This window comes from Convolutriloba macropyga, chromosome 13 (assembly GCF_964194025.1).
Source record: "Convolutriloba macropyga chromosome 13, txConMacr16.3, whole genome shotgun sequence".
In the NCBI taxonomy this organism is placed as follows: Eukaryota; Metazoa; Xenacoelomorpha; order Acoela; family Convolutidae; genus Convolutriloba; species Convolutriloba macropyga.
The window spans coordinates 27,582,631-27,603,514 of record NC_134480.1 but is presented as its reverse complement, the minus strand read 5'-3'; the positions used below and the strand labels follow the sequence as shown (position 1 = coordinate 27,603,514).

Sequence of the window (20,884 nt, the reverse complement as noted above, 5' to 3'; positions counted from 1 at the left end):
GAATTGGCTGAAAAATACTGCTGACAATCAAGTCTCCAATTAAAAATGCAATGGTTTTGTTTCAAAGTTCAATTTTATCAGAAAATCAGATCATTAATTCCACATGGGCTTTTCAAGAGGAGGATGAATGTTTTTCCCGACGAAATCATAATAAAAAATTACTTGGGTCATTGCTAACATGATTATAATTATAATTAACAGTCCACTATTTGTTTTCAACGTCCCCTTTTTGTTACTTCATTTCATCAATTGCTTTCTTCTTATTTTCTGTCAGCTTGAGTAATTTGTTCAACCCACCTATCATTGGGTGAGTCGAGAAGCATCAATAAATAAAATTCCCTCTCATTGGTTGACATATTATTTCAGCTCAAATTATTAAGCAATCACTGCAAGATTTTCGCTCAGTTTGTTCGACTTGCATAGATCTCCTAACTTTTTGGGCGAGCTATTTTGAAATTTGGGCGCAATCTTTTAGCTGAGCGGCCTCTTTTGATCCTCTGATTATTGCAAAATAACCTCATGAGTTGACCCAGCTCATAATAGGGTAAGCTTTTTTCCTTTTTGTTGACAATCTACCTGCTAGTTTTTCAGTAAAATTGTGCTCCCACGGGCTATCATGCCATTACCACTCAACACACTGGGATTAAACGCGATATGCTTCTCCTGACATGCTTCAAAATTACTTTTTTCGGTTCTCATCGGCGCAGCTCTCTCTTACGTCTACCGGGTTTCGGTTGCAGTAAGACTTTGCCTGTTTAAGTGACAAATAAATATCAAACGAGGCAGCTTATTGAGGGCTCCAGTTTCTCTAAAAGATCTTCTGTTAGAGCAGGTTTTTTCTCTGAATGTTCCCTGATGACTGTTCCTGAGTGTTGGGTCATGTCATGCCAGCTACTTCCCTTAACACATCTTATTTCATTATGCCTTTGCTTAATGAGGTCACCTTTCTTTTTACAGATGGCCGCATGTTGAACATAGAAATCTTCGGCACATCCATGAATTTTGCGGGAGGATTTTTACCTGGAGGCGATAGTATCGAACCATTGCGTCACAAAACTCGTTTTGGAAACAATTTTTGCTTTCAACCCACGCCTTACCTATTCTTTGGTTTCTCAGGCCGCTTTTTCTGCGTTGTGGTTAACTGATGCCATTTTAGATGGTCTGCCTTGTCCTATGCTCATGTGGTCTGTGTTCCTCAGCGTTTAAATTTGTTTCTGCAAGCTGGGTTCTTTTATAATTTTTTCCCAAACCACCGGACTTTGCTGAATATGCATCGCGTCATGCTCATTGCTGACATTTGTGACAGCTGATAAAAGATTTCTCCGTATTGTGTCCTCTAATGGTTGGCAGAACCCTTGGTAATCCTGGTGCAACCCTAATCAGAATTTCATTTTGCTTGAATTGTTATTGTGAAAGCTAAAAAAAAACCTCGTGAGAATAGTCAAGAGCGTTACACAAAACCTGAATATTCCCTTGCCAGATCTTGACTCTTTGTTTTGCAAAATCTTTTAAACTTACTGTTGCCGATAACCCCCCCCCCCCTAAACACCGGTTTCCCGTAACAACTCTTTAAACCAAATTTGTCAAAACAATGTTGATTTTGCGCAAAAGGGTTTTGGTTAACAGCAATAAAACTCTTGCTGGGCTCTGGGTAATAGCTGAATTTTGGCCCACTTTTAATGATTTGTTCAAGCCATTCCTTAACGTTTTCAAAGTTAGCACAATCTGCATAGAAACTTTGAAAATGTTTTTCCGGATTAGTTTAAGATTTAGTCAGCTGCATCACGGTAACTCCATATAGTAACGTGGAAAGTGGATTTCCTTGTTGTATCTTATCGTGCTGCATTTTGTAACTGCACCGCTTTGAATTGCTTTCGAACGAATTTTAAAGCAATTGTAAACCTGCTTTTTAATGCAAAATATCTGCTAGACCATTTTGTTCTAGCAACTGTCAGTTTCACTGCTTGATTGACTTTTAACGCTTGATTTCTTGATTATTGCCTGACCTAGATGAGTTTTTCACGATTGACTTGAATTTTGCAGAATCTCAATTGCTCTCAGTCCGATTTATAAGTAGCTCAATCAAATTAGCAAGTTAATACAAAAATTAAGATTCTTTCAAGTGGTGCAAAATAAGCTCTTACAACACCATTTGCAGCTCCTCAGTAAATTTATTCTGGCTAATTCCCTGGCCCCGCAGCTGAAATAAATGTAGCCCCGCCGTTTGTCTGAGAGCCATTCTCTCGACTTTATTCGTTTGTTTCAAATGTATTTCAAAAACATAACCTTCGATCAAAAAGTTTGAGCAACACTGATTGGTGTGAGTTGAAAGCAAAAATGTTGATTTTTTAAATTAAACCTTTATTGGTTGCCATTATCATAGATATTACATCCAATCCGTGAAAAAGTCTACCGCTGTTTGTGAAAACTAATTTGGACACTTGTTCGGTATCTTTTTTATTATTTGTTTTTTTGTAGGTGCAAAGGTGAATACTGAGCATACATTTATTGTAGCACTTTGGGTCATCTTTTGCTCTCAGCAAAGGTGAATGCTGAGCATACATTTATTGTAGAACTTTGGGTCATCTTTTGCTCTCCACAAAGGTGAATGCTGAGAATACTTTTATTGTAGCACTTTGAGTCATCTTTTGCTCTCTGAAAAGAGTTCTCAGGACATTTGTTCGATAAGAGTTTGATTATACACAACTTATCACACTCAGATATGACTTTTTTAACAACTTGTTTCAATTGGATTTATATTGAGGTTATATAAACCTAATTGCGCACTGAAGGTCCCTAATAAAAAGAGGTTTCCTAAAAATGATACTGAATAAGCAATACAAGCAAGCAATTCAAATAAGCAATAAATGTATGCTCAGCAAGGGTGAATGCTGAGCATACATTTATTGTAGAACTTTGGGTCATCTTTTGCTCTCCACAAAGGTGAATGCTGAGCACACATTTATTGTAGCACTTTGGGTCATCTTTTGCTGTCTGAAAATAGTTCAGGACATTTGTTAGATAAGAGTTTGATTATACACAACTTATCACACTCAGATATGACTTTTTTAACAACTTGTTTCAATTGGATTTATATTGAGGTTATATAAACCTAATTGCGCACTGAAGGTCCCTAATAAAAAGAGGTTTCCTAAAAATAATATTGAACAAGCAATACAACTTTCTTGTGAAAATTCAAGAACGCTTTTGAACATTTTGTTTAAAAGGAGTCAAAAAATTTCGATTGGTCTTGAAATAAATTCGAACCTCTCCTTTTCGGAGTTTTTTCAACACCAACAGATCAATAATTATTTAGACTACGGTCGCCTCAATTAAATTGCCCCGCCTGTCATTCGAGAGCCATTTGTCCGACGTTATGTTTTGCTTCCTCAATCCAGTTAAGCATCATTTTCCTTATCTCTGTCTATGTAAGAATCAGTTATCACCTTTCCCGAGTTTCAAAAGCTCTTGAAATTTCATTTTTGAGGAAAAATTAAAAAAAATTCCTTTGAGTAGGTTCCAAAATAGCGTATAGTTTAGCAATTGTAAAAATCTTTAGTTTCAATTTAACCGTAATCGACAAAGAACTTATTTATGTACCGAATTTTTTTCTCCATTTAAAACGTCAGTGATATCTTTTTAAATCTTTTGGAATTGTCAGTTAGTTGTAAGTCAAGTTCCATTACACGCATTTTCAGTGGCCAGTTCTGCATCTATCCATCTAAATTATTTTTTTTTCGGTGCTTTTTTCTGAAATTTGAGGAGCTCGCATTCCCTCCATAACGCTGATATTGTAACGTTTATCTTCTAACTTGAGTGACTGTTGACTTTAAAGGTAAAACGTAAAGGGCAAATTAAGAAGCCGATCAGTAAAGAACTGGTTAGCCTGCTTTGATATCAACATGCTTATGGCAGCTAATATTCTTTAAGCCATCATTTTAGTTTTCGATATCCATAATAATGAACATGTGTTTGTTTTAGCATGTTTATGAGTAACTGGACGGTGATGAGTATTGTGGGTCGAATGACATCCAACCTCATATCGGCACCATTCAATGTCATCGGTAAGCGAGCATCTGTGTTTCGTTAGCACGCCCAATTAAGTAACGCAATTAAATAAACACTTCGCCCCTGATATTCTTACATATATTGAGAGTCTTTCTCCTGCTAATGCGGAGTAATAAATTGCTCCCCTTACTGCCCGAAACGATTGAAACAATCCTTCCATGGTTTTTGAGCATTTTTCCTGGAAAAATTGGTCCAGCTTGGAAAAAAGGAAAAACTGATTTGCGGCGTGGGTCTGTTAAAATTGTCAAATTGTCCTGAAATCTAGTTTATATTAGACGAAACCAATTAAGGACCACTTTTCCCAGTTTGGAGGAAACCCACTTTAAAGTTTGCCCCCACATACTCATTTTTTTGTAAGCGTAGAAAGTTGGCGCAGTGCGTAATACGCTTCCGCTTCCCACGCTCCAGATCGTCTGAACAATTCCCGCCAGGGGGAGAAATAGAGAATGGTAGAAGTGGATGCATCATTCATCGTTTCATTTGTTAATTGAAATGTGTCTCTTTTCGACTGTGCGTTTCATTATTCTGACAGCGAACAGCCAGTTTTAAGGGCGTTGCAGTTTCACTTCAGCCTTCTCTTTTAAGCACAGCTCATTCAATGCACTGCTTCTCTTTTAAGCACAGCTCATTCAATGCACTGCTTGACCGACCGAACTGCGTTTGCGTGTGTCATGAAAGAATTATTACTTTGTTCAAGCATTCAGGCAAGTCAAGCCATTGTAGCGCAGTGGAAACAGTTGCCGACTAATAGCATAGAAGTTCAGATTAAATTTCGGGTAGCAAAATTTTGCCTTGTTCAAATCTAAATATTTTGTAACAACGGTAACTTTGGTGTGGGACGGCAGACTGTAGATCAAAACAAGATGCTTACTTCTGCTATATTGAAACAATTCGGGGACCGTTCTGGACTTGTCCCCAAGAACAGTCCCTACCATAAACGTGAGACAACACATGGCTTAATACTGTTCTACGCCCCGCGTAGGCGTCCAACCAACCGTTCCCAGCCACCCCCGTACAATCCGGTCCTCAAGCGGCGTTTACGCAACTGAGGCAATATGTCTTATCGGTAGTACCAGCTGGCGAAAGGACCTCATTAATGCTGCTGGAAGGCTAGCTTTTGACAAACTTGTAACCCAGGGGGATTTTTTGATCAATGGGGAACGCCTGCGTGTCTAGGTGTGAAGGGCGGTTCTTAATCTTTAAAAATTGACCCCCTCGGTCTTCCCCTGCATCAGTCCCCCTATTACCCCCCTCAACATTCCCATTGCCCACCCTCTCCCACCTCTCGATTTGAACCCCCTCTCATCTAGCCTTGCAACCCTATCCACATCGCTTGAAGGCACCTCCACCAATGCTTGCCCCCTACCCCCACACACATTTTTTTGCTTTCAAACACTTGAATTCTTCTGCTACATATACACATATACAAAGATGTTTAATATAGTTTACACAATTCAGAGTTTGAGAGGATTTGCATACTATAGCGGGTATGCTAGCCGGAGTTTTGAGACAGCTTTCGTATGTCGGGTCTGGCAGATCCGCGTAGGTTTTCCATCAGCCGTCATTTCTTCATCGAGGGACCCTTTGCTGTATACACTTTTCCTCCACATCTTCCAAGTCCAGACACTTCCTTCGAGGGTTCTCACCACCAGCAGTTTGATCGTGCTCTTAGGAACATCCAGATCCACCAGCAGCCTCATTGTCTTTGGTGCTAGTGCCCCTCGCCAGCTAGTGACATTTCTACCCAGATTGAATTCTTGTGAGCCCGTTCTTTCCCTGATCAAGTCATTGACCTCATCGATGTCGTAGTAGGCCGTCTTCTGGTCCGCCTGCCAGTCCAGATTAGTGTTGTAGCCAGTGACCGCCGCATCAAGTACCCAGCTTCTCCCTTCTTTGGTAGCCACGAGGTCTGGTTTTCTGATGCCGCGCCCTGCCTTAATGATTGGTTCTTCGATGGCCTCATAGCCCTTTCTTTCCAGTGCCCTTCTGATCAGCGCAACGGCGAGATCGTGTCTTTTAATTATGGCGCCCCAGCTTTTTGGACATGTCTGGAGGCAGTGGGTCGCCGTCTCTCTTCTCTCACATGTGTCACAGTTTGGGTCTTGTTGGTGATGCCACCTCGTATGCCTGGCTTTGGCCATCATCAGATTGCCTCTGATCTTCATGGCGTTGATGAACATCCCACAGGCCATCAAATTGGTGCCGTTGAGCAAGGTGTCTTGACCTCCAGCCAGTGCCATAGACTCCAGTCCCCTTCCGTCCACTGAGCTCTGCAGTGCTGCCGCCTGTGCTTCCAGTGCCACTTTCTTGCTCCTCACTGCTGTCGCCGACCCTGGCTTGAACTTCTCTAGATTAGCCAGTTGCCTCTTTAAGTAGTGGAATTGTCCATGAGAGTTGAGGCACCTCGAGTGCCACATCGTCCCCTCTTGTGTGGTGTACATAGGTAGTGGAGCATCTTTTGGCCAGGCCATCCATCGTCTGATCGTTCGTCTTATGACCCTGTCTAGACCCAGTAGCTCCACACGTGTTGTCCTGCCCAGTACAAGTAGTTGGTACAAACTTGGGATGACATACACTTTCAGTATCCAGAGTCGTTGTTGTGGTTCAAAAGGAGCCCTTCTCAGGTGGTCCAGTTTGTGCTCCAGTACATTGATTGCCCTACCACGTGTCCCTCCAGTGTCCACCCCCAGGTACTTGTAGAATTCAGCAGCTCTCATGCTTGGAAGACTGTCTGGTCCACATCTGAAGTTTGAGCTGATATTCACCACCAGCTGCCTATCCTTGGGCACAGTCTCCATGTCCAGCGTCGCGCTTTTCTTCACATTGATGACGAAGCCACATCTAGCTAGTCCCTTCTGGTACACGTGTAGCATGTGTTGGAGCCCCGTCTTGGTCTCCGCCAGCAGCACGACATCATCAGCATAGGCCAGGTGGTTGACTCGTTGTTCTCCAACCATCACTCCAGTGGATGCGGGTAGCTTCTTCAGCGTTCGGTTCATGACCAGATTGAAGAGTACAGGTGAGAGTGGGTCGCCCTGTCGAACGCCTCAGCCCGGTTTCACACATCCTGTTGCTCCCTGCATTTTGAGGGTGATGTCCTGCTTCTTGTAGTTGTCCACGATGTATCGCACCATCTTGGAGTCAACTCCTGCTTCAAGGGCTGCCTCTGCCAGAGCCTTGTGGGTGACTCTATCAAAGGCTTTGGCCACATCTATGAATGCCAGCTTCAGCCCTTTCCGCCCTCTTTTGCTCTCCTCCAGTATGGTCTGTAGCAGTAGTGTTCGCCGCAGCGTCGTCTCCCGTCTTGAAGCCTTTCTGTCTAGGATTGTCATCAGCATCTTCCACTCTGTCCGCCAGAACCTTGTGGAAGCATCTCGTGACCACAGTAGCAATGGTGATGGGCCGATACTTCATGGGGTCTTGAGTGCCACTCTCCTTGGGTATGAACACTCCACTCCGTCCCTTGATCAATTCCTCTGGAAGCCTCTCCGCCATCATCCAGAGGTTGAAGTGTGTGGCTAGTGACCCGAATGGGATGTTGGCCATCGTCCTCCTCGTGATCCCATCTGTCCCTGTTGCAGATTCCCCCAGTCCTTTCACTGCAGTGGCCACTTCGTCTTGTGAGATGGGGGACATTCTGCTGGTTCCAGCCATCTTGGTTACGTCTGAAACGTCCCTCTCTGTCTCCATAAGTCTCTGACACCCGTCGAGGAACCCTGCCTTGTCTTCACACACTTCCTCCTGTCCCATCGTCTGCCATGACCCATCCGTCAAACATCTGCCACCACGTCCTCTGTCCTTCATGAACAACGCCTGTAGTCTCGCGTACTGGTGCCTGCGTCTAGCCTTGTTCGTCTTGAAGTCCAGTTTCGTCTTGCGACCCTCGCGGTTTTGACCTGTCGTCGTGGGATGGTCTTGAGCCAGGCAGCCCGCTCTTGTTCCACAAACTGCTGAAGTTCCTCGTTTGACATCTTGTTGATCTCTCCCGGTGATGCCAGCCAATTCATGTCTAGTGCCTCAGGTAGGCCTGTCCTCACCCAGTCTTCAGTGGGAGTAGTCACCTTAATCTTGCCCTCATCTATGAGTGTGCCTTGTCCTTCATGAGGATGAGCAGCCACATCGTTTGCTTCTTGGGGTGCCACATCGCCGTCTGGTAGGTGGGTCTCATCAAGTCCCTTCAGCGTCTGAATGAAGTCCTTATTCCGTGAAGGACTCCACCGTGCGTTCTGGGAACATGCAGTGCAGCTTCTCTTTCTGCTTTGCCTGTGAGGTCGTCTGGTCAATCCGCCTGATAGCCAGTGCAACTACCGTCATCTCCTCCTGACTCCATCTAGCCTGGACCATGAACGTCTTGGATTCCTGCATCTCATGGTAGTCATCTGTGTGGAACCTCCGCATGTGCTGGGAGAGCCCCCTCTGTCCCTTGAAAGGTCCCTTATCGCAGTGTGAGCACATCCAGTCCAGTGTCACTGTCTGACTACTAGGCCCCGTCTCAGTCCCTTCTCCAGCAGAGGCCAGAGTTTTTCCTGTTATTGTCTTCGTTGCTCGTTTGGGTACTTAGAACTTGGGAAGCAAACCCGTGTTCCAAGACTCTTCTGCCTCACGGAGTTGGAGTGGCCCGTTAGACCCTAAGTGTTCGTCGTCACACAAACCCGTGTGGACTTACAAACCAACCATTAATCAAAACTTTCAGCAGGTCAATCCTAATGTTCTCGTTTCGTTTCTTGACCACATTTGAGTGTCGTAAAGCTCTCAACAACCTCAATAAAAACAAACCATTGGGTCCTTCAACTATTCCGGCTTGGGCATTAAAAGATGGTGCTCATATTTTAGCAGAGCCGATATGTTTTCTCTTTGACGGATTTCTTAAACAAAACAAATTTCCTTCTCTACTGAAGTTCGCAAATATTACACCTATCCACAAAAAAGGAGACACTGAAAATCCGCTGAATTATAGGCCTATTTCTATAACGCCTGCTTTGTCAAAAGTTCTTGAGATATTAATCAAAGATCAAATAGAGGAACACCTATCAAAATACAACCTCCTATCGAAAACACAGTTTGGTTTCAGAAAATTTTTTTGAACAATTGATGCTCTTGTTTATCTGACAGAAACTGTAAGACAGAAACTTGATGAAAAAAAAGTGGTCACTGCTGCGTTTTTAGATTTATCAAAAGATTTAGATTTATCAATTGATTCAATTGACCACTCGCTTTTACTAGAAAAACTCAAACACCTTGGTTTCTCCTCTTCGGCTATCCTTTTCATTAAGAGTTACCTCAGTGACCGACAACAAAGAGTAGTGATAAAAGAAGCTGAATCTGACTGGCTGGAGGTCAGGCAAGGAGTTCCACAAGGCAAAGTTTTAGGACCACTCCTTTTCAACCTCTATGTAAATGACCTACCAAATTTCATCAACTGCAGTTTAATCCAATACGCTGACGATGCAGTTGTTTATACTTTCGGCAAAAAATCACTGATTGCAAGCTTCATTTAGAGAAATCAATTTTTTCTCTTGTTGACAATTTTTCATACCATTCTTTAAAACTGAATTCAGAAAAAAACTGAGTTCATTGTCTTTGGCACTTCATCCGCAGCAGAGTCTATTAAAGTTGACAACCATATAATAAAAGAAGTTGCGAATGTGAAATATCTCGGAGTAATTTTGGACAAAAAATTGTTGTACCAACAACAAGTTAAACAAATACTCAGTAAGATGGGGCAAGGAATAAAAACCACTTTGTCCTGAGAAACGTAGTACCATACCATTTGCGCAAAATCCTACTGAATTCTCTTGTGATCAGTCATCTCCAGTACTCAGATGTTCTGCTTTCGTCAATTTCAAAAAATCTTCTGACAACCTTAGAAAAACAACTCAATTGGGCAGTTAAAGCTTGTTATTTTCAACGATTTAACAGTTCATCACTTAGTATCAAACTAGATAATTATATACTGCCAATTAAACAATTGCTTGAATACAGAACAGCACTGTATGTCAATCAACTCTTGACATTTAAGAAGCCTGCCTTCCGGAGAATAACAGGACTTAGCTTGCCAACTTATAAGTTTTACAGACATTCAAGAACGAAAACTATTTTTCTTGAAGAGAGGTCAAAATCATCATGGCTGGACAAAATTATCATCCAAAGAGGCTTATCATTTAATAATTGTCTTGAAAAAAAAACTTAAAAGGGAATGAGTCAAACAGGCGGGTTAGAAAATTTTTCAAAAACTACTTTCAACAATTTCAGAAGGACCCAAAGGGAAACATTGTCGGCAATGTTTCTTGGAAAGCTTTTCATTTTTGAGTTTGTATTCTCACATGGGAGCTTAGGATTTGTTTCTTCTACCTAGAGAAGAAAATCGTTTATCTGTTACTTATAATTTATGTTATATCTTTACGCTGCCATTTGTGTTATTTTTAGGCTCCTTGACCTACTTATACTCATTTGGAAATTCAGTGTTTTTTATCGCCACACGGTATGTGCTGTCTCAACACAAAGGGAGCTCTCTCGCCGGGAAAAGATCGATGATTACGTGGAGTCATTCGGCCGTAGCTAGAGACTCCTAATCGGGCCATAACGACTTAACCATACGTCAATGCTTGCCCCCTATCCCTCACACACACACACACACACACACACACACACACACACACACACACACACACACATAGAACTCGTAAACTCCCGTCAACTCCCTATTGATAGCTTCCCTAAGCCCCAGTTGCCTAACACCGCTGGCTGGTTGTTTGAGAGCACATCGCCCGACGTTAGTGGTTATTTTGGATAATTTTTTGGAATCTTTAGAACACGATGTGAAAGTCAATGAAGAACGTAAAAACTAAGTTTTTAGGGCAAACGGCTGAACGCAAACAGAGCAGAAAGGAAAGAGTGGTTTTCTATTCATGTCGCATTTTTGAGAGAGTGAGAAAAGTAATTGCAAAAAACTTATGCTGAGGGAACGAATTTTTTTGATCACGTATGGCATTTTCAAAGCAATTTTTTGAAGTCAAAATTTTTTCAGCTAAAGATGTTTGTCTCGATTGTTTCATTTATTAATAGTGCTTTTGGAAGCCTTTTGACCAACTAAAGAAACTATATTTCTTTTATTTTTTGCTGTTTTCACTTTTGCCATATTGGATCCTTCTAAGCAGTTTGTGTTCTTTTTTAATTTTTTGTAGCATTGGGAGAGTTCTGTAGTTCAAATTAGTTGTTACATTTGTTTCGACTGCCTTTTTTAAGGGATATTAGTTTGGTATTGTTTTGTTGAAAAATAATTGAGTAACTCCCATTAAGTTTTGTCTGTTTTTAAGTTTTCCTTCTGATTTTGAGCTTCTCGCTATAATTTTTATTGTGCACTCCTTAATATAGATCTACTCTATAGATGCTTTTTTTCTGAAATGTACCAGCAATGGATAGACAGCACACTTTTTATTGAAATAAATAATATGCATTTATGGCTCGTTGAATTTTTTGTTGTTTGACACGTTTTGCCAGGTGTTGCGTGAGTGTTGCCTCGTTCCGATGAAGTAATAAAAGTTCTATCTCAAAATAATGGTTAAGAAGTAACATTTTACCGTTTTGTGGATAACTTCCCAATTATTTTGTAGAAAATGTTTTTTGACTTTGACCTTCACTTCCTTTCCCTCTCTTCAGTTTTCTATTTAACAAATATTTTTGTTGGTCTCTCTGTTTTCTGGTTGTTTGATGAACTGGTTGTTTGAAGCGAACCGTATCACGAGGTACTTCGCCATCGGTCGTTCTGAATGCTCAATCTGTAGAGAAATTTTAGTTGCTTCTTTGTTCTGGAATACTTTTCAATTATTAATAGCCGACTTCAATTTCTTAGCTGGCTAATATTGCGCTACTCTTTTTTAAACTTTGTCAAATTTTGTTTCGCTTTTCCTCATTTTACCGCTTTTTCGACGTGCATGAATTATTTTTGACTTCTTCTGGCTAATTTCACTCTTCTCTCATTCTGATCAATATGCTTTTAAATAGCAGTTGCTCAGCGAAGCAACCTAAAATGAGAGGAGTCATAAAAAACGAAACCAAAAATAGAAACAGGATAAAACCATAAAGCCCAATTTTAGATGCCCTCTTCTTGAAGTTTGTTTTTATGAGTTACATTTACCATCTCTATTGTTTATTGGTTTTGATACTGGCCCCTGTCTCCTCTCATTATGTACATTAAGTAGCAAGAGTATATCTAACAACAATGTGAAAACAAATCAATTCGCTATTAAAAAAAATACTTTTCTTACATCAATCATTTTTTTTTACTTTTCTGTTCTTTTTAAAATTATGCCTGTAAAGGCTGTCATTTTCTAATTTGGGTCGTTATTTGAATTATGGCTATGTTTTTAGTTTCTCTGGAACGAAGTTTGATTCAACTGCTGCACAAGTGTTGGTCTTTGTTATGCAAAACTTTTTGACCATTTTGCGCTTTTGTTACTGAATTTTCTCTGACTTTTTTAAGCTTCACTTTTCATTTTGATTGATTTCACTCGTTCTGGTGCTGAAATGAAGTTTGTTGATCTTATTAAAGTGATTGTAAAGGTTGAGAAACAACGATCATGGTGCTTCAAATGTCTGACTGCTATCCCGGAGGTCGCGGGTTCGAATCCCTTTCAGGTCCGAATTTTTGCAAACAAATAATTTCTATGCTACACACCTAAATTAAATTGCCCCTGCCGGCTGTTGAAGAGCAATTCATCCGATGTTAGTTGATTTATTTCTCAATCCGTCGTCTGACGCTCTTTTTTCGTTTTACATTTGTGCACACAGCAAAGCTCAAAACGTCAATTTTCTGAATGACTCGCGGCGTCATTTCTCACTCTCTCTGGCAAAAGGTTTTGTGCTATTTGCATGATAAGATTTTGTTATCATATGTGACTTAAATCACTGAATAAAATCACTTTTTTACTTTAAAATCGAAGTTTAATTTGAATTAGTTTGATGTCAAATGAACTCAAATGTGTAATAAAGGTCCCCAATAAAAATGCTTTATTGGGGTGAATTTTAGTAATACTGCGGAGTGAATTTTAGTAATCCTTTTTAGTTTATCGATGAATGTTTTTTATATAGCTTTTTGAGCCGCGGCGATAACTCTTTTCAACCTATATCTGTCTGTTTCTATCTGTTTTATACGGCACGCAGGACAATTTTGCAGCTATTTGCACTATCTGACAGCTATGTTTTTTGTTGAAGCAGTTAAAAAGCTAGCTAAACTACTTCGCTTGTATTTCAGATGACGAGCGGTATTTCAGAGATAGCTCTGACGATAGATTTAACGTATTTGCATCTGTCTTCGCAATTTATCTTCTCAACATTGTCTGTCTAGCTGCGATCATGTTCCTCTGTCCAACAGAAAAGCATCACGTGCAACGTCTCAAAAAGGAACTGGGGAAGTCAAAGCTTCAAGCCAAAATCTACTTTACTTGTTTTGTGTTGATGTATTTGTTCAGTTTTGTCTATCTTGTGTTAATGATGAACCGCAACTTCCAATGTTGGGTTATTTTAGGAGGAAACGGGTGCTAAATTCAGGTTCCTTCCCCATATTGTAATTAATTATAACTTAGTAAGATTGCTGCGTGTTTTTATTTCCTGTGTCAACTTATCTTTGAGTTCCAGTCTAGAATAGCTAAGTAAGAAAGTTCTCTATGTGTATACTCAAATGATGATTTCTATGGGAAAGGGCCTAATTGTGTATTGAGCTAACTGGTTGGTAATAACTGAGCATTAACTGCTAATACCACTAGTGCCAAATTTAAGGTCACAGTAAGTAATTAATTCCACCAATTATTTTGTAAATTAACAATAAACCACGTTTGTTTGTCTCTATTGTCTTGCTGACTGGATTTATCATTTAATTCTGCTGAGCAGTCTTTATGATGTTGTTCACGTGTATCTAATCTATATATGTGTATTTTTGATCCGTTGTCTACTGATTGAAAGTTGCATCGTAGCTTGCCATATTATTTGTATATATTTGTTTTACATTTTATTGAAATATATGTTGCTAATGTTTTTGTGAAACTGGCTATTTGTCCTATAATAGCTCCCCTATCACTTGTAATATCTTCAATTTTCTGGAACAAACTTTGTAGCAATTATTTGAGTCCCATTGAGACTTTTAATCTGATCGATTTGACTTTAGGTAGGCTCTTAGTGTACCTTCACCACAAGGAGAACTCTAACTCAGTGAGGTGGGCATCCGCTTTCAAATTTTTTATGGTTAATTTTGTTTTAATTTTAATTTTGGTTTTATGTTTTATGCTTTAATGGTGTCTATTAGCATACTTTGAGGCCCACATAAGCACGCACGCCTAAAAATGTAAAGGACATTAATAATAAATCAACATTGAAAGAGTTCAAATGAAAAAACAAGAAGGATGGGGTTTTGTAACCATTTGCTCAATACTAACGTGACCAATTTCTCATTTGTGTTTAAGCATACTTGTATTTTTAATTCTGTTCAATAAGTGCGGAATTAAAAAACGCAGTTTTGATTAGGTTTTATGACAAAAAAAATAATAATAATATAAGACAATAATTTTGCTTTCACAGTGAGTTGTCCGGGTAAGCGGAAAAATTTAAGGCCTTTTTGAATGAATAATCGAACACCTTTCTCAATTTAGGGTTAATTTTATTTTTTACAACGATGTGATATATTGACGTCAGAGCAATTTGGTTTCAGTCTGATATGGCTGAGATCTGCGCTAACCTTTGTTGTTCATGTCCGTTTCCTGTTTATAGTCGACCGCATCTCAGCTGGATTTTAAAATAAGCCTATTTTTTACAACGCGGATTGACCTACCACCGTTGCCATAATATGATCTTATTATGGTCGATAACTGCCATAAAAAATTTTCTATCATGATCTTACTATGGTAACGATATTTCCAAAACTTACCATCTTATGGTTACTCTTCAGCCATACAATTGAAAATTAACGCTTAATCCATAACTTATAACTTCACTAATCAAATTTTTCTTCAAGCCATTAAAATATATCATTATTCTTTGGTAACGATGGTATCATTTTTGGTAATGCTATGGTAACAATACCATAAAATGACCATCATATTGTAGCGATGGCACTATCTTATATTTAAGTTATAGCAAGGATTGACCATTTTATGGTCGCTGAGGTAGTGATTTTATGGCCATTTTGTGGAAACAACAGCAGCACCCATAACTCATCTCCTAATTTCCGATTGAGCGCATAACAGTAGGTGACACTGAAATTTCTTGCGCCCCCAAACTTTTTGTGGGTCACCTAGTTTAAAATTTTTACAGCTTATGTTTTCAAGTAATGGTCGGATTTTCCATTCCGCTGTGCATTTTTTTCACCCATCAGTGTCAAAAACCTAATCACGGCATTTTGCACCCGATAAAAATGACGTTCCAATTATCATAAATTTGTAGCGTGACAACTAAAACAACTACGGTCGAATAAGAGGTAACTACAGGTTGATGATGTTCAGAAACTTTATGTTAAGGGACAACAACCAATTTGGTCTCTACAGTATTTTCTATCACTCTTTAATGATTAAGAGCGATAGAAAAGTTCCAGCATTGATCAATTCTGTCTTTGAAAGCGCTTTAAAAAAGTACACAACAGGAGTTACAACAAAGACTTGAAAAATGAATAATTTCAGAAGGCTTCACGGAAGCAGATATTTTCGGGCTTTTAATTACGAACGATTTTAAACTCTAGAGAACTGCTAGAGATTGCTTGGTTGTATCAGTTAGGAAGTACTGGCCCTTAACTCTGTCTGAAGTTGCGGCTATTTTGTGCGCTCGCCTCTGACTGCAGTACCGCCATCTCAGAGCTAAATTTTTGTTGATGCTCTTTTTGTTGATATCGTTCAGCGAGTGGGCGAAAATGATTAACCATTCCGGTGAAGTTCTGTTTTCGAAAGATATTTGGTAGACTGAAACATCATTGCCGATGTGCACAAGGGGTCATACTGTTCCACTGGCCACAAAAGATGGTCCATGAAGTGCATTTGTAAACACTTCATTACCAAAGGCTTCTTCCGTTTCCTGATGTAAACCTGAATGAGAGCTTCTGCTTCAGTTACAAACTTCCTTGTACGCAAAAGTGTTCTGCTGCTGAATCCCGGAAGATGGAAATGGTTGTAAAGATACTGATCCGTTCGCTTGCAAAGAACGTTGAGTCCAACAGTTGACTCACTTTAATCTCTAGCTGCGAAGTAGTCAAACTCATAGAGCTTTTGCTTTCATCTTGAAACCCCTTGGAAGCTTTGTTCACTGGCAAGTTCACTGCAGCAAAAATTTGCCGCAGCTTTCTTTTTAACATAAAGAAGAGCCCTTTGAAACTCCCGGAGAATTTGTGCATGTAATCAATTGGAGCTATTAAGGGCAGTTCACGAATTGTGTCCCGAACTTTGGTAGGTCCTTTGAAGCCTCGTTAAGAGTTGAGATTTTCTGGAAAATCTACCATCGAAGAATTATTTGCGGGATTCTGAACAGTTTGAGAAGTTTTCAGGGTCCACAATCACAAAAGCTAAGGAACTTCTCTTAGCTGCTGCTATATAGTGCCTAATCTTGGCCTTTATCGACTGAACTCAAAAACTACTCAGTTATCAAATCGACATGAACACGGAGGCTGTAAATAAAAAGAAGTTCGTTTTCATTCGCTTTTCGTTGCACAATTTAAGCTGTTTCTCTCTAACGTCGTACTCTTTGCTTTTTTCGGGGTCCAGGTTAAATGTTATTAGATATTCGATTAACGTGGATTTTTGCAAAATTAGTTATCTTACAAGACTCAGTTGAAGAGGTTAGTTTGGGACTGAGTGAATGTCACAAATGCAAAACAGCCTCGGCCTGTACAACGTACAGAGCTGTGCTTAGTTGTGTTAACGTCTTTAGCCATTTTTTTGGAAGTTTTTGTAAAGCATGTCTTATCGAGTTACCGTTGAATTGGTCTGACAGGTGCGTTCGCTTTAACACTATACCAGTAGGGGAAAGGCAAATTGTTGTCTGGAATAAAGTGGCTCATCGAAAGGCTTTTTAAGATTGCGGCTATCCAACTTTGACCTCCTGCTTTGGCGCAGTTAATCACAAAGAATGTTCCCACCAAAACAGTGGTTGCCCTAAAATCATTTTTTTCAAAACCGCAGCCCAAGTATCTTTCGGTTGTGACCTTGAAAATCCTATTATCAAAAGCGTTCAAGGAGGGAAGCGCATTTGTTACCAACTCTTGCTGTAGTCGACAATGGTGATTTTCTTTTTAGTCTGGGCGGCTGGAAATAAACGTTGTTTTGCTCAATTTCTCGATACCTGTAAAAACCTGTAATTAAAACCGATAGTCTCAAATCAAGTTTTTTTTTGAAAAAAAACAACTTAACGGGCTGTTATTCGTGAATTCGTTCCATGGAGCGTTTCCGGAAATACACTTTGAGATAGATAGAAAATTTAAGTTTCTCCTCAAGACTTGAAGCAAAACTTTTGAAATCACACATTCTGACCAAATTTCTTGCAGTTTCACATTATATTTGCTTGGTAAAATTGATTTTGCATTTTTACAATTGACCATCTCATTTTTTAAGCATCTCAAGATATAGTAGAAGACTTTAGAGAGAAGTTTTTTCTTACCAAATTGCAACTTTATTGGAATTTTCTTATTCAGCTTGAATTAGAATATAAATCACACTGCTTATAATTAATTTTCAATATAGGGTACTGCAATAAGTGGCAAAAATAATCTCATTTCACACTCACCTCTAGAAACGGAGCGACTGATTCAATCTTAATCGAAAACTGAAAAGATGTGTCTTGGACTTCATTAAGACGTCGCTGACATTCGTTTTTTCCAGAAGTAACTTCTGCTTCTTTTCGGCAACATACTTGGTCGGTCCGTTGATAGCAAGAACAAAAATTTTGAGGGAAGTTATTAGGAAACATTTGCGTGAAACACTTAAAGCAAACTTTTGTTTGGAAAACATCATTGATTGGCATGGAGCTTTTATCAAAAAGATTTTAAGTTTTTTAAACTTTCGGAGTATTGAGGTCACTCGTTTGAAAAGCTCATCTCTTGGAGATTCACACTTTCCTCTGGATGCCATTTGAATTTTCTTGCTCCCAGCATTAACGAGCTCGCAGATCGTGCCACTTTCAACAAATCTGCTGCCTACTGCCTTCCAAACGTTAACTGATCATACCAGCGTATATTTTATCAAGTTTGTCTCCCCGTGCAGCAATTCTTCTAATTACCAAACTTTCGCCAGCTGAATTGCCTGTCGTTGTTTCTTGTTAGACATTTTTCTTCTTCGGCGTTCTTTTTCGAAGTTAGACGTTCTGTTTTATCAGGTTTTTCATATTTGATTCGTTAAGATTGTTAAATTCTCTAAAATCTTCGGCAAAGTGATACAGAAGTTCTTTATTTTAAGAATTCGGCAATCCAGCCTTGACCTCCTGCTTTGGCCTACGAGTATTTTTTCAGAACAACCAGAGCCCAATTAACTTTCGGTTCTGACTTTAAAATTCTTCGGCAAAGTGATACAGAAGTTCTTTATTTTGAGAGCAAGTGTGAGCAGGTTATTAAACAATGTCATTGAATGGTGTTTTTTGCCAAGACTAATGATAAGCAAGCTCCCAAGCAAATTCCGAAAAGAAGAGAGTTCCTAAAGTTAACTGAGGAATCATTGATCTACCCGTTGTTTATTTTGAAATTTTTCTTTGGCAACCAATGCGAACACGTGAATATTTAAGGAATCAAAGATTCCTTTGACGATGAAAGGAAAATGTGTCTTACGGTTGCTCGCTTCAATTGTAACTACAGACAAATCTCAGATTCTATGTGAGTCATTGTTTTCTTTTTGTTTGGCACTATTTTCTTTTTTGTTTGGCTCTACCACTGGTGGGTCATCTTGCTCCTCCAGTATCAGAGAAGTTTTGTTAGTTCTAATGAAATGCCCCTGGTTCCATTTCTTAAGGCTGTTCAAAATTTTGTTTCTTGTAAAAAAAAACAAATAATCATTGCAATTTTGGCACGTTGCTCATTTCTTGAAGAGGCTGATCTTGGTTGAATGTGATTTTGTCAGTCACCATTTTACTAGTTTGATTCTCGTATTTTCGTTTTACCATTGACACAAAACTTCCCTCAAAGCTTCTTTTGTCCGATGTCTGGAAGGTCAAAACGGTACCATTTCTCAGATTGAGTTTTTCCTGTATACTTAGCTCTGGCCAATTGAAACCATTCGTTACGGTACAAGCGTGAATGGCGCGCGTCTTAAGACCTAAGAGAGCATTTTATCTTTTGTCTTTTTGGGTCAGCCTCTGCTGGCTGAATTCGACACGCTTGTTTAATGGCAGTTTTGAGTTTCTAGCGGTAACTCTGGGTTCCTCAAAATTCATTTTGATCTGAAGGTAGACAATGCACTAAAAAAGTTAGCAATCAAGCACTTCTGTCAGTGGACCGTAAGAAAAAGAAATTCAGAAGCTCGAAAAACAATTGCGATGCAATTTTGAGGTTCGATAGAAAAAGAGAGCAATCCTGAACAGGTTGATATGTTTTCAAGGTCCGAAATCACGAAAGCTAAGGATATTCTCGTAGCTTCTGCTATGTGGTGCCTAATCTTGGCTTTTGTCGACTGAAACAAACACTAATCGTCAATCGAACTGATCTGAAAACGAAGGCTTTAAATGTCGAAAGTCTGTTCTCATTCGCTTTTCGTTGCCCCTTTCCATCTCAACCTGATGGTTTAAAAGGTTTTACGCTTTTCTTCGGAATCCATGTTGAATGTTATTAGATGTTCGATTAAAGTAGATTTTCCACACTCAATTTTGTTTCAAGATTCAGTTGAAGACACTAGGCTGGGATTGAGTGTATGTCCCAATTACAAAATAACCTCGGCGTGTAAGACGAAGAGCTGTGCTCAGTTGTGTTAACCTCTTTATCCATTTTTTTGAAAAAGTTTTTGTAAAGCATGTCTTATCCAGTTACTATAGAATCGATCGCAGACAAGTCCTTCCGCTTTTACACGACCATTAAGGGAAAGGCAAAAACTTTGTCTGAAATAAAATGGCTAGTCGAAAAGCTTTTTAAGAATTCGGCAATCCAGCCTTGACCTCGTGCTTTGCCCTGCGAATATTTTTTCAGAACAACCACAGCCCAATTATCTTTCGGTTCTGACTTTAAAATTGCTGTCACCAAAAACGTTCCAGGAGGAAATCAAATTTGTTACCAATTTTTGCTGAAGTAGACCTTGTTTTTTGTCCTTTTTGTCTAGGTGGTTCTAAATAAACGTTTTGCTCTATTTCTCAAAACCCTCAAGCACCTATAACTAAAACCGATGGCCTCAAATCATGTTTTCAGCAAAAAAAACAAAGCGGGCTGTTTTTTGAAAATCCACTTCATGGAAAGTTTTTTTGGAAATTAACTCAACAATGGCAAACTTTTGAGATAGATGGAAAATTTAAGTTTTCTTCTGCTTCACTAGACTTAAAGCAGAACTATGTTAAGAAATTTACACGACTCACTGTCTTCGTTTGCCTTAAAACACGTGGTTGTGCAGTAGTTGTGCTTTTGAATTACACATTCTGCTTTGTCCAAGCAAAGCACTTGCCAAGTTTTTCTAGTTCAAGAAAGCCCAGTTGTCACTCCCCGTAATTTTGCTTGCGATTCGCAACTGTCCGATCATTTCTGTTGCTGCGTTGTTTTGGGCACTGATATATTTGCTGTTTCGACAACCGTTTTTAAGTTTTCCGTTAGAACTTGAAGAAACGCTAAAGATGGGCAAAAAACACTTGAGCAACTACATAAAGTTAAATGCATACACTT

The 20,884-nt window shown here is 39.4% G+C and overlaps 3 protein-coding genes across 3 annotated transcripts in view; all 3 read left to right on the top strand.

Moving 5' to 3' along the window:
- Positions 1–13,648, top strand: part of LOC142352032 (uncharacterized) — a 54,402-nt gene extending 40,754 nt beyond the window's left edge. The window contains exons 7-8 of the mRNA XM_075404374.1: positions 3,982–4,064; positions 13,322–13,648. Coding sequence (XP_075260489.1) covers positions 3,982–4,064; positions 13,322–13,611 — 373 coding nt within the window. The 3' untranslated portion in view covers positions 13,612–13,648. The remainder of the gene's footprint in view (positions 1–3,981; positions 4,065–13,321) is intronic.
- Positions 1–20,884, top strand: part of LOC142352033 (speckle-type POZ protein-like) — a 112,601-nt gene that overhangs the window by 40,226 nt on the left and 51,491 nt on the right. The window lies entirely within an intron of this gene.
- Positions 1–20,884, top strand: part of LOC142352034 (uncharacterized) — a 309,880-nt gene that overhangs the window by 260,733 nt on the left and 28,263 nt on the right. The gene's annotated exons all lie outside the window — the stretch shown is intronic.